General features: G+C 41.2%; 2 protein-coding genes across 2 annotated transcripts; both read right to left on the bottom strand.

Moving 5' to 3' along the window:
- Window positions 1-6,980: 6,980 nt before the first annotated feature.
- On the bottom strand, window positions 6,981-7,367 carry LOC141685448 (uncharacterized). The gene has a single exon (XM_074490548.1). The coding sequence runs from the start codon at window positions 7,365-7,367 to the stop codon at window positions 6,981-6,983; it is 387 nt and encodes a 128-aa protein (XP_074346649.1).
- Window positions 7,368-8,041: 674 nt separating this feature from the next.
- Window positions 8,042-8,611, bottom strand: LOC141685449 (uncharacterized). The gene has a single exon (XM_074490549.1). It carries the CDS (start codon window positions 8,609-8,611, stop codon window positions 8,042-8,044), a length of 570 nt encoding a protein of 189 aa, XP_074346650.1.
- Between the last annotated feature and the right edge of the window lie 5,245 nt (window positions 8,612-13,856).

The following is a 13,856-nucleotide window of genomic DNA, read 5'->3' on the forward strand; positions in this document are numbered from 1 at the left end:
CGCTCAAAACCTGGGGGATCCGGCTCTGTAGTGTATTTTACATTCGCAACGTGGTTGCTGTTTTGAGAAATCAATTTGATTACTTGCCCAACGTTCGGGAAGTAAGTCCATCTAATTGAGTCGGCATAAGCGACAGGCCGGGGTACGGTCTATCAAAGTGTAAGTGGCTGGGTGGCAGTCCATCAACGCGTAAGAGGTCGGGTGGCGGTCCAGCACAAGGTCCTTATGTGGCCAGGGTGATGACCGGTGGGGGATTCATCCATCTACTAGTAGAAAAGGTTACTTATTGGTATCTTTGCCTGATCAGCAAGATATTAGGTTTATGCCAAGGTTTTCTCCTTTCCAAATTTATTGGATATTGCAACTCTGTTTATAATTTTCATAACAGAGGTTTTCAAGGAGTGTATGAAATGTATATATATAGGTGTATATATATATCGGGACTTAATGAAGTATCTCGTAACTTCATTATTTATAATGATATTTCAAAGATTGAATCTATTCAAATCTTGTCTTGTAGTCTCATCTATGTGATGAACTTTTGAATCTAATTATAACTTGAACGATGGTAGTTCAAGTAGTATTCGGAAAAGATATAAGTATATTGGAGTATCTTGTAACTTTATCTTTTAAACTTATATCTAGTAAATGATTATCTTATGCATTACAAAGATTATCAGAAAAACGTTGAGACAAGGTTAGATATATGAGATCACCTTGCAACGATATTTTGATACAGTTATACACTGGAACTCTGTGTGTATTATGCATGGAAGAGGACTTCCAATATTTTGAAAAGTATATACGTATATATACTGAATATTTTGCGACTTCATCGCATTAAGATATCAAACTTGGTTCATTTCTTTTGACCGAGGCTTTCATGAGTACTATGAGAATGCTCATATATTGTTAATTATTATACATATTATTTCGGTGGGCTTGTTGCTCACCCTTGCTTTCTTCTTTCATCACACAACAATAGATAGAAAAGATGAACAGGACCAAGCTCCCAATTCGCGAGCGGATAGGAAACGTTCCGCAGTTTCCTATAGGCGTTGATGTCGCTGTAGCTGTGGTAGGAGCTACCAATAGGCTAGGCTTTCAACTTTTGATGTACCATACTTATGTATCTTTATCAACTGTAATAATGGCAAAGAAATGTAAATCTATTCAGAAACCCTTTTAAGGTGTAATGACATATAATTTTGGAATAAAATGACTCGTGTTACTTTTGGATATTCATCTCTGAGACTATAACTTATGGTGTGTGTGTTTATTGTGGGGTCACAGTACAGGATAGTTGATTATTTATTAAGATTGGGTGTTATTAAGGGAAATGGAACTCGTGACAACCCGGATCCCCGACCCCGGATTTGGGGGTGTTACAAGGCCCAACCGCAAAGGCCTAAGGCTCATCCGTAATCGCAGGACTTCACAGATAGTGCATCTCCCTGCGCAAGGATAACACTCCGCTACAGCTATCTCCCTTGATTTACAGACGCAGGTATAGCCACGGTTCACCCCAAGTTCCGGACGCATCCCTGTCCCCCGAATGAGGATAACCCACCAGATAATAGGACAGGTGATCCCAAGCTCTTGGGTGCAAAGTGCAGGATGACTCCAAAGTTCTCCAACGAGGACACCCATTGAATATAAGAACAGAGTTCCCAAAGCACACACCAATGTTAACCCCACATCCCCAACGAGGACACCTGTTGAATACATGAGGAGGCCTTCAATCATTAGGCATACCCCTGGAGGCCTTCAAGCTTTTCAGGGACATCCCCCTCCTTGACCGTCTCAAGGAGGGAATTCTTCAAAGAGTACATGCAACAAATACATTAGTAAAAATAACCTTCACTGCTCCTCTCCATGCAAGCTTTGTTCTGAAGTCACCATTAAAAGTGTATTAACCAAACACAGGATGCGTCCTAAGACCCTGGGCGCGTCCTCACCTTTATAAAGCCATCATTGTTTCTTCAACAACTGTTTCTTACAGCATTCCACAGCGACAAGACGCGTCCTAATTGGAACGAGCGCATCCTCCAGCTTTCATTGCTTAAAGACCACATTTTCCAAGTACTTTTACCACGGTTGACACGTCAACAACGCTTGGGCGCGTCCTTCCCTAATCATGCACTCCCAAGCTTCGCCATCACCAGACCATAAAACATCTCCTCAAATGTAGGCGCGTCCTCTGTGCCTGAACGCGTCCTTACATTCTACAATACAATACCGGTTTTGATTATACTTAATCCGCATTTGACCCGAGTCAATCCAATGCCAAATTTTGGGTATAACAACTACCCCTCAAATTCCATTTGCAGTTGAAAACAAAATTAGAATTTTACTCACAACCATAAGCAAAAATTGGATTACCCCATTGCAGTATGTTAGGACGCGTCCTAACACCTAGACTGCCCAAGGTTTCTATTCACAACTAACCATTGCGTGATAGCTAGTGCACACGTCATCCACCAACTTTTTTATAAATACCTCAGTCACATCACATCATTGTCACTTTCCTCTTTTCTCTCTCTCCAAAAGCCGCCATTACCGCCACTGCAAAAAGTTAAGTCCAAGAATCTGACGATTCCACCAGCCATTACTCGATTTCTTTAGCTTAATCCAACCCCCAACTTACGAGGTACGTGAATCTTCTTTTTTTTCTTTATTTGGTCGAGTAAATAAGCTTTAATGAGCAAAAAACCGTTCATATTCCTCATGATCTCATGAATTGTTCTTCACTTTTGTCGTGTATGTATGTATGTGTATATATATAACAAATCTCCATATTCTACTCTTTTGATTCTTTAGTTACATGTTTTTAGGGTTCTTATTATATTTTCCCTAAATTGCTAATAGTCGGTTAGAATTCCCACGTATTTCGCTAATTTAGGACGCGTCATTCTCAGAGGGCGTATTTCTTCGTTTAAGACATGTTTTTAAGTTGTTTTAACCAATGGTCATATAGAGGCATTTCCTTACTAGGACGCATCACCATAGTACGTCTCCTGCGATAGATTCCTAGGACGCGTCCTCATATGTTCCAAAGATCTTCCTTTATTTTCTCTTTTATTCTTCTTTTTTTATATGGACGCATTTTCTTCCTTCTTTTGCAGCTGGAGGACGCGTCTTCTTTGTCACCTTTCTATCCATTCAAAGTTCTCAACAAGCGCCTTGAAATTTACTCCCCACACTTGATCTCTTTTAAACCCGATTTCCCTGAATTTCACAGGACGAGTTCCTTCCTTAAAGCAGAAAGACGCGTCTTCGAATCTCTCAAATCAAAGACTTCTATAATGTCTGATTCCAGTTCCGATTCCTTGGATCACGTCCCCATAAGCTCTAGGATGAAAAAGAAAGGATTCAAATGAAAAAGAACTCCAATTCTCAATACCAGGGCTGCTATCGAAGATTGGACGGATGATAAAATTGTAGCCACAACCAGCCAACAGCCCTTACGCATGATTGTTTCAGACGAGGACGCGTCAGCTTCTCAGGACACATTAGCTTCTCAGGATGCGTCAGCTTCTCAGGACGCGTCCCGTCTGAGCGTAAGTGAATTCGAAAAGAGGGTTCCTGACCCTGAGGTATATCCTGTGTCCCCTCAGAAATCTGACCCTCCCCTAGAACATTGGGAACCCTCAGATGTTGAAGTGGATTCTGATTGGGCAAAGCTTGGTGCTCTAACAGAACCAGAGAAAAATGCCCGGAGGAAAAAAGAAAACAAGCTAGCTTGTGTAGCCCTTGACTCTACTGCAACTGACTTGGAGATCCAGTGGCACATGAAATACTACGACATGGAGGGCATCTGGGCGCGCCCTCTTCGTACAATAAGGCCACACATTTTCAACATTGGGAACCAAGGGTCCCCAGAATGGTGCTCACGCCAAAACTGATCTCTCTAGGTGTGGGCGCGCCCTTATACCTGTTCATCAAGAAGATCCTGAGATGGTACGATGTAGCCCTTGTGCAACTATCCCCTAACTCTTACAAACTAGCTTGGGATTTGTATATGATGTATCACAATCTTGGTCTGGGCGCACCCTCTATGAAGGAATTCAGCTTCTTCTATAGTATCAGGAAATCCATCTCATGCTATCATTTCCTTTTAGTCAACAAGTGGCTGAATAATAAAGGTTTCAACAAAGGGAAAATCAGCCACGAACAAGACTTGAAAGAGCCTTTCTTCTACATCTTTGATATAAAGCGAGCTCGTGTCCATTTTAACCTCAAGCCCAGTAAGTTTCACTCTCTGGACGCGTCCTATAGTTATGACGCGTCCTCTTTCTTCTCCACATATCGTTTCTTTACTTACTTTTCCTCTCTTTTCTTCTAGACAAAAGAACCCAAAAAGAACTAAAAGGGAAAAAGAAAAAGAGAGCGGAGAAAGTCTTATAATATGTTGAGGAGCATTTCAATCTCAAGGATATGATCACAGAAGACAACCTCAAACTAGTAGGCGCGTTGTCTGCCCGGGTTGGCTCTATCTGTAAATTCCGCGAGTTTCACAACGGAAAACCTGTACTCACTGCCTCAGAAAAAGCCAGGGGTCTTAGTGCCGCAGAAGTGGTCGAGATTGATATCAGTACGCAATTTGACTTAGAACAAGGTAAGTATATATGAGAAAAGACGCGTCATCCATTTTGGACGTGTCCAAAGCTATAGTTACAGCTTCTCATTTTAAAAGTACCAACTCACCAGAATTCGTAGGACGCGTCATGTTTCTTTGACGCGTCATGCGTATGTTTGTCTTCCCTTTTACACGCAAAACTTAAATCTGATTTACGGGCGTTTCCTGCATATATGTCTTTGTTTTGGGCAAGCCTTAGTTCCAGGGCGCGTCTTCCTGTAATATTCGTGACTGACATCGTTTCTCATAATCCACGTTATAGTCGTATATTAAGGACGCGTCATAGTCACATATAAATATGCACTCTTCATGTCTTTGCATACATTTTTCTTGCCATATCCTCATGCATTTACATGTTCTTTATATGAATTCTAATTGACATTTATGCATTGACAATCTTTAAATTATGTTCTCAGCGCGTCCTACTATCAGTCGCATCTACTAACGTTTTTCTATGTTTATGTCACATATATGGCTTCTCTCCCAAAAGGGTTCGCTATTGGAGCTTCCAAGAAGCTGAGAGCCAGGAAACAGGCCCCTGTGAAGCCTGATCCAAAGGTTAAGACCCCTACTCTCTGACTCCTTCTCCTCTACCAAAAATCATTGATACTACAGTGTTGGACATCCCGGAGAAGGAGGACGCGCCCTCAAAGCGCCAAAAGACACTGCCAGATGATCAATCTTTTGTTCTCCGATATCTGGGCGCATCCTCAGCTGGCCATTTTACTGAAGATAAAGTCCGAGGCTGGACGTTCAGGACCGAGGAACAAACAGAAGAGGCCATGGTGAGGGCTGCAACTGAGCTTCATTTGCACGCCAGACAAAGTGCCAACATGACTGCTAGACTCAGGGCACGTCTTGCTACCACTGACACTGCAAAGAACCATGCTGAAGACAAGATCAAATCCTTAGAGAAGTACATCAATTTGCTTGCCCAAGAAAAGGACGCCGAGATCAGACACCTGCAGGAGGACAAGACGCGTCTTGAGGCGAAGAAAGCTATGTTGGAAGGTAATGTCTCCTCTATAGAGAAAACGATGGAGAGTGTTATCACACTAAATTCCACCATACAGCAGGAGCTTGACACTCTAAACGATGACATACTGCATGGGTGGAAAGAGGAGAAAAAGCTAGTCTATCAAAATGGCTTCGCAGCTGGGTTCGAGGAATGGTGCTCTGGGTTTATTGCAAATGACCCAGAGTATTCTTTCTCCAATTTTGATGAGGACACCCAGAAATGGGTAAGTGATTTTAGAATCAGAGCTGCAGATTCCATCAAGAGCAAGAGGATTTTTCTAGGCTTGAAGGAAGGTGACGCTCCCCGGCGCCTTCTCCACTTAACGTTCAGCCTCCTCCAACCGACAACCAAGACAAGCCACAGGACGCGCCCCCTGTCTAGGACGCGTCTTCGTTTTATTCATGCAACTTTTATCAGAACTATCTTAAGGGTCGGGCCCCTTTAAGCCTTGCAACTTGTAATGATTATCTTCGAACTCCTTTTGCTTGCACTTTTTATGATATTTCTCTTTTATTACTTCTATGCATATCATCTTACTTTCTTAATCTTTTTTTTTATCATAAATAGGGGCGCGTCCTCGTATGAGGACGCGTCAGCATTGGAATTTTGTTGCTATTCCCTCCACTGTCATTTGTCAAGTAATTGTTCTTAATGGGCGCATCCCCTTTAGTTGGGCGTCTCCTTGAATCACTTTAATAGTATATACTTCACGAGCATGATATCATGCTGCACTTGTGTATTTAGATAAGGCACAAAGCAAGAGGGGGCGCGTCCTGATGTCTTGACGCGTCTACCTTTTATTTTAAAGATACACTTAGCTTTTCGTACTGGACGCGTCCTTTGTTATTAATGTCTTTCTTTTCAGTTATGAAATGTCCAAAGAAACATAAAACTGAAGGAGCATCAACTAAGATAACTTGGGCGCGTCCTTGGAAATAGTATGCGCCTTAGTTCCATTTTTACCTTGATTTTGTTGTTCCCTTTAACAGTTACTGTTTCCATTAACATCTGTATAGCATTACCACTCAGGGCGCGTCCTGTGATTAGGACGCATCATACAACTAAGTAAATCAACAAATAGACAGCCCTTTGGAAAATTTCAAAGTTTTTATTAATAATGTGCTCTAGTGTCAAAGGTGCACCAGTCCCACGGCTACTATGCTCTATGGGGAATTTATTTGAAAAAATGATCCTTCGACTAGTTCTAAGGTAAGTAGTACATGCACTACCCCCTAGGCTAGGAGGAATTTAATTGCTTCTAGTCTATAATCCGGGCATAGCCCTAAGTAGATAAAAAGACACGTATGGGGCCAAAGTCACGCCTTACTGATAATACTTCCGGAGATGTTCCGCGTTCCAAGCTCGCGAAACTAGTTTCCCTTCCATATCCTCAAGGTGATAAGTCCCTTTCCACAAGATGGCTTTTATCTTGTATGGTCCTTCCCAATTAGCTCCAAACACTCCATATTGGGGGTTCTTCGTGTTGGGCATCACCTTCCTAAGCACCAAATCCCCCACCTTCAGCAGTTGTCCCTTTACCTTCTTGTTATAATACCTTGTGGCACGTTGCTGATACGCCGCAAGCCTTAGCTGGGAATTTTCCCTTGTTTCTTCCAAGAGATCCAAATGAAGCCTTTGATTAACCTGTGAATCCTCCTCCGTGTAACGATCTCTGCGAAGCGATCCCGAACCAACTTCCACGGGGACCATAGCTTCATAGCCGTAAGTAAGCATAAACGGAGTTTCTCCCGTAGTAGATCATGGAGTAGTGTTGTAGGACCACATCACTTTTGGAATTCTTCAGGCCAATCTCCTTTGCGCTCTTCCAGATTGGCTTTGAGGGTATGCTTTATTATTTTATTCACAGCTTCTGTCTGCCCATTGCTTTGAGGATGATAGACCGCTGCAAAACCCTTCTTAATTTTCAAATCCTCACACAGTTGTCGCAACTCATTGCTGTCAAATTGCTTTCTATTGTCAGATACAAGCTTGTAAGGGATTCCAAACCTACACACGATGGAGTTGAAAACAAAATCTCTGATTTTCTTTGCGGTTATAGTAGCCAATGGCATAGCCTCTACCCACTTAGTAAAATAATCAACCGCGACTACCGCATACTTAACATCCCCTTTAGCCTTGTGGAGCTCGCCAATAAGATCTATTCCCCACATGGAAAATGGCCACTGGCTTACCATAGATGTCAAGAGCGTCGCTGGCATAGATGAGTAGTTTGCAAAGCGTTGGCAGCGATCACATGCTCTGACGAAATTCACCGCATCTTCTTTCATCGTAGGACAATAATATTCTTGGTGCAAAACTTTCATCGCTAACGAGTTACCCACCGAGTGATTACCACAAATTCCTTCATGCACCTCCCTCAAGATTTAATTTCCTTCTTCTTCATCAACACATCTGAGCAGTGGTTGATTAAAGCCTCTCTTATACAAAACTTCATCGTACACCACATACCTCGCAGCCTGATAGCGGAGTCGACGAGCTTTGAACTTATCCTCGGTGAGTGTTCCCTTGTGAATGTAGGCAAAAAGGGGCATCATCCATGTTTCCTTGGGAGCCTCATCTACTTGCATCGCCTCTATCTCTGGGATGCTAGGAATTTCCTGAATCTCTAAAGGTATGGATCCCAATAACACGGCCTCTTGCTGTGACCCCATTTTCGCTAAAGCATCCGCATTGCTGTTCTTTTTCCGCGGTACACATTCCAACCTAACCTCTTTGAACTTTCCGATTAGGCGCAGCGTGCATCTCAAGTACAATTCCGTTCGCGGGCCTCGCGTTTGAAACCCCCCATTGACCTGATTCACCACCAGCTCCGAGTCACTTCTCGTAATTAGGTTTTGCACCCCCATTTCCAAAGCGATCTTTAAGCCATTAATCAATGCTTCATACTCCGCGTCATTATTTGTTGCATAAAATTTGAAGTGAATTACAATCATCAGATGATGGCCTTCTGGAGACACGAGTATATGCCTGCACCTGCTCCTCCATTGTTAAATGCCCCATCTACATGTAAGATCCACCAGGGATGTGGGAACTATTCTAAAGAGTCTTCATTACGAGGGGGCTGTAGCACTACCAAAGCCTTATCATCAACAGCAGAATCAAATTCCAACTAAAAATCGTCTAAGGCTTGACCTTTAATTACTGTACGGGGCATGTATTCCAAGTAAAACTGTCCCAATTCTATGGCCCATTTCAACATCCTCCCCAATGATTCTGGCTTGTGAATGACTTGCCGTAGTGGATATGCTGTGTGGACTTCAATTCTATGAGCCTGGAAGTACGGCCGTAACTTCCTTGACGCAAGGATCAAGGAATAAACCAGTTTCTCCATGCTTATGTAGCGAGTCTCAGCGTCGTGTAATCGCTTGCTCACATAATACACTAGTGACTGTTGCCCATCTTCCTCCCTTACCAGAACATCTCTGATTGAATACTCCGATACCGTAAGGTACAGTATTAGAGATTCTCCATCTAACGGTTTTGACAACATGGGAGGGTTTCCCAGTTGTTCCTTGATCCTTCTAAAAGCCTCTTCATATTCTGACATCCATGTAAAATCTTTCCCTGCCAACTTAATCCCCTTAAATAATTCCTTGCATCTGTCGGACGATTTGGAAACAAATCGATTTAGCGCGGTGATCCTTCCAGTTAAGCTCTGCACCTGTTTTACATTGGTGGGTGATTTCATATCCAACAATGCATTGATCTTGGCGGGGTTAACTTCAATTCCCCTAGGTTGATAATAAATCCAAGAAACTTTCCCGACTCCTCGCCGAACACGCACTTTTGTGGATTCAACTTCATGCGAAACCTCCTTAGAATGTTAAACATTTCCATCAAGTGCCCGATATGGTCATTCGCCTTCTTGGATTTTACCAACATATCATCCACATACACCTCCATGGTTCTACCAATTTGGTTTTTGAACATCATATTCACCAACCGTTGATAGGTTGCACCAGCGTTAATCAATCCAAACGGCATTCCTATATAGCAGTATAGCCCCCTGTCAGTGATGAAGGATGTATGCTCTTGATCGGGACCATATATGGGAATCTGATTGTAATCAGAGCATGCATCCATGAAACTTAACAGGGCATGCCCCGCCGTCGCATCAACCAACTGTTCAATTCGTGGGAGCGGGAAACTCTCCTTTGGACATGCTTTGTTGAGATATGTAAAATCTACGCACGTCCTCCACTTCCCGTTCGGCTTTTTTACGAGCACTGGATTTACAAGCCATTCGGGGTAGTAAGATTCTTTGATCAACCCCACTCCCAACAGTCGGTCCACCTCTTCTTTTAATGCTATCGCCCTTTCCCCGCTCACTGGGTGACGTTTTTGATGTATGCCCGTACAATTCGGGAAGATGTTCAACCGATGACACATTACTCCTGGGCCGATTCTCACCATGTCTGAATGACTCCATGCGAATACATCGAGATTTGTAATCAAGAAGCGGGTAAAACTTTCCCTCATTTCATCACTTAACTGGGATCCCACTTTCAAAACTTTGCTCAGGTCATCTTTATCGACCGGAACAGATATTGTGTCTTCGGCCGGCCCCGTCTTCTCGGCGGGCATAGGGATCCTGGGATCCAAATCAAAATCAAAGTCACGGGGGTCCTCGACACCCATTTTTTTATCCGAGGGCGCGCCCCCATGAGTGGGAGCATCTACCTCAGGACAAGGCTGTAGGATTTTAAACATCACGGAAGCATAGTAAAATAATTTTTACAATATAAAATCCATATAATACGTATACAGATCATGAATTAAATCGAGGGATCGTTTCTAACCTTTAAAAGCGATCCAAGAACCACGAGCGGAGATCTTTAGCAGCTGTTCCTCAAGTGTGAAGCACTCCACCGGTATCCACCAAGAAATCGATGTAATGAAGGAGGAGGAGGTGGAGAGAATTAGGGTTTTTGTAAATTTTTAGGTTGAGGCAAAAATAGGGTTTATAATAGTATATTTATAGGCAAAATTTTCAGCTAAAAATTTTCCCATAAAATATTATTATTATTAACCCTTTATTATTCTCACTAATAATTAAAACACCTTTTAATTATTAATCATTTTTCTAAACACTTTAGAAATAATTCTCTCACTTGATTTAATTTCCAAAAATTAAATTCTTAATTAATAATATTAAGAACTTTTTCTTAATTAATTTATAATCAATTAAATCTCATTTAATCACTTATTAAATTTGCCAATTAATTATTTATTTCATAAATAAATAATTATCAGCCATTATTAATTAATTCCTCCACCATTAAATCATTCTCTTTTATGGTGTGACCTTGTAGGTTCAATATTAAGCCGGTAGTAGAAATAAATAATAATAAAACTATTTTATCATTATTTATATAAATTCTCTAATTCATTAAATATGATTAATTAATTAATCATATTTATTCTACATCGTGAGGGATACTTCTCAGCATATCGCGACTATCCGGATAATACGAATTCACTGCTTAGAATACCAAGAACATATTCAGTGAATAGTTACCGTACAATTAATTCCTTCTACCCTGCAATGTCAGGGTTAAATACAAGGCATGGAACTTGTGTCAAGCCTATCTTATTTAATCATTTACTTTCCCATTCACTATACTTAGTTTTATTTAATGTAAATTAGAAACTTCTTTCTAATTTCATTCACTCTGGCCAGAGATTCCTGAACTAGCATAAATGGATCAGCATTGAACATTCTCTTCCTTCACTGGAAGGGGTAGATCCTTTATTGATCATACACTATCTTCGTGTACAAATTCCTATACCCAGTAGAGCCCTTATAATTATCCCTGGAGACTAAGAACTAAACCAAAGCATAGTTCAGTGTACACAAGATGACTATAATGACCTCAAGTCTAAGGATACTTGTACAACTATTATTATGTGAACAACTGCTGACACATGAGTGAACTCCATCAGTTGTTCAGCTGTGTGAGTCATGTTCAGTGAACTTATTCTATAATAAGCACCTACATACTAGCTATAGTGTCACCACACATGTCTATGAGAACAGACATCCTTCATAATGAAGCAAGCATAGTATGTACCGATCTTTATGGATTAATAATTACCAGTTAGTAATCCTACGACCGGGAACTATTTAATTTTAGAGTTATCATCTTTTAGGTCTCATTATTATGATCTCATCACAATCCATAAAAAGCTTTACTCTAAACTGTGGTATATCTTATTTAAACACTTAAAATAGATAGAGCCCACAATAAAAACAAAATAAGTCTTTTATTAATATTAATGAAATCAAAAAAAATTACATAAAAGTTATTCCTAAATCCTCATACATGATTGGACTTAGGACATATCTCTTTCAATCTCCCACTTGTACTAAAGCCAATCACTCTGGTATCTAATACCCATCTTGTCTTTATGACGATCAAAGTGACTTTGAGAAAGTGGCTTTGTTAAAGGGTCTGCTATGTTGTTATGTGTATCAACTCTCTCGACGTTGACATATCCTCTTTCAACAATCTCCCTAATCAGATGAAAGCGCCGCATGACATGTTTGGAATTTTTATGAGACCTAGGTTCCTTGGCTTGTGCTATTGCTGCGTTGTTATGACAATACAACACAATAGGCTCTTCAACGCTAGGAACAACTCCCAACTCAGAAAGAAATTTCCTCATCCAAACGGCTTCTTTTGCAGCCTCACTTGCAGCTATATATTCTGCTTCCACTATGGAGTCAGCCATTGTAGACTGTTTGGAACTCTTCCAACTAATCGCACCACCATTCAGAGTAAACACGTACCCTGACATGGATTTGCTATCACTTTCTGATTGAAAACTAGAGTCAGTATAACCCTCTATTTTCAACTCAGATTCACCACCAAAAACAAGAAAAATGTTGCGAGTCCTTAGCAAGTACTTAAGGATGTTTTTCACTGCTTTCCAGTGGTCTTCACCTGGATTGGACTGATATATGCTCGTCACACTAATTGAATAAGCAACATCAGGCCTCGTACACAACATTGCGTACATGATAGATCCTATTGCTGAAGTATAAGGAATCTTACTCATACGCTCTCTTTCCTCAGGTGTCTTAGGAGATATTTTTTTTGGAAAGGGACACTCCATGGCTCATCGGTATGAGACCTCTTTTGGAGTTTTCCATGCTAAAACTTTTAAGCACTTTCTGGATGTATGTACCCTGGGTAAGACCTATCATTCTTCAAGATCTATCTCTATAGATCTTCATACCTAGAATGTAGGATGCTTCTCCCAAGTCTTTCATGGTAAAGTTCTTTGATAGCCATACTTTGACTGATTGCAGCATCAGTATATCATTTCCAATAAGAAGTATGTCATCCACATACAATACAAGAAATTTTACCGCGCTCCCACTAACCTTCTTGTAGACACATGGTTCATCTATGTTTTTTATAAAACCAAACTCTTTGATTGTCTCATCAATACGGATGTTCCATCTACGAGAAGCTTGCCTTAAACCATATATGGTTCACAGCAGCTTACACACTAGGTGTTCATTTCCCTTGGAAAGAAAACCCTCTGGTTGTGTCATATACACTTCCTCCTCAAGTTCCCCATTGAGGAAGGTCGTTTTCACGTCTATTTTCCAGATCTCATAGTCATAGTAAGCAGCAATCGCAAGCAAAATCCGAATTGATTTTAACAGGGCTACAGGCGAAAAAGTTTCATCAAAGTCAATCCCTTGCCTTTGTTCGAATCATTTTGCCATGAGCCTGGCCTTATAGGTCTCCACCTGGCCATCTGCTCCAATCTTTCTTTTGTATACCCACTTGCACCCAATAGGCTTCACACCTTCAGGCGCCTCAACCAGAGTCCATACTTGGTTGGTATATATAGATTCCATTTCGGATTTCATGGCACTATGCCATTTCTCTGAGTCAACACTACTCATAGCCTCATTATAGGTCACAGGGTTGTCATCATCAATGATTGACAACTGATTGCCATTCTCAAAGACAAGGCCATAATACCTCTCAGGTTGGCGAGACACTCTCGCTGTCCTACGAATAGGCTGTTCCACAGAAGGTTGTTCAGTCTGAACAGGTGTTTCCACTTGATCCGTAGTAGTTTGTGCTTCTTGAACTTCATCAAGTTCAATTTTGCTCCCACTGTTTCCTTCAAGGATAATCTGCTTTTCCAAGAAGGTAG

Source organism: Apium graveolens, chromosome 9 (assembly GCF_009905375.1).
Source record: "Apium graveolens cultivar Ventura chromosome 9, ASM990537v1, whole genome shotgun sequence".
Classification (NCBI taxonomy): Eukaryota; Viridiplantae; Streptophyta; class Magnoliopsida; order Apiales; family Apiaceae; genus Apium; species Apium graveolens.

What these genes read in the sequence shown, in the direction of transcription:
- LOC141685448 (XM_074490548.1), bottom strand. Translation starts at nt 7,367, where the DNA reads ATGGTCCCCGTGGAAGTTGGTTCGGGATCGCTTCGCAGAGATCGTTAC.
- LOC141685449 (XM_074490549.1), bottom strand. Translation starts at nt 8,611, where the DNA reads ATGATTGTAATTCACTTCAAATTTTATGCAACAAATAATGACGCGGAG.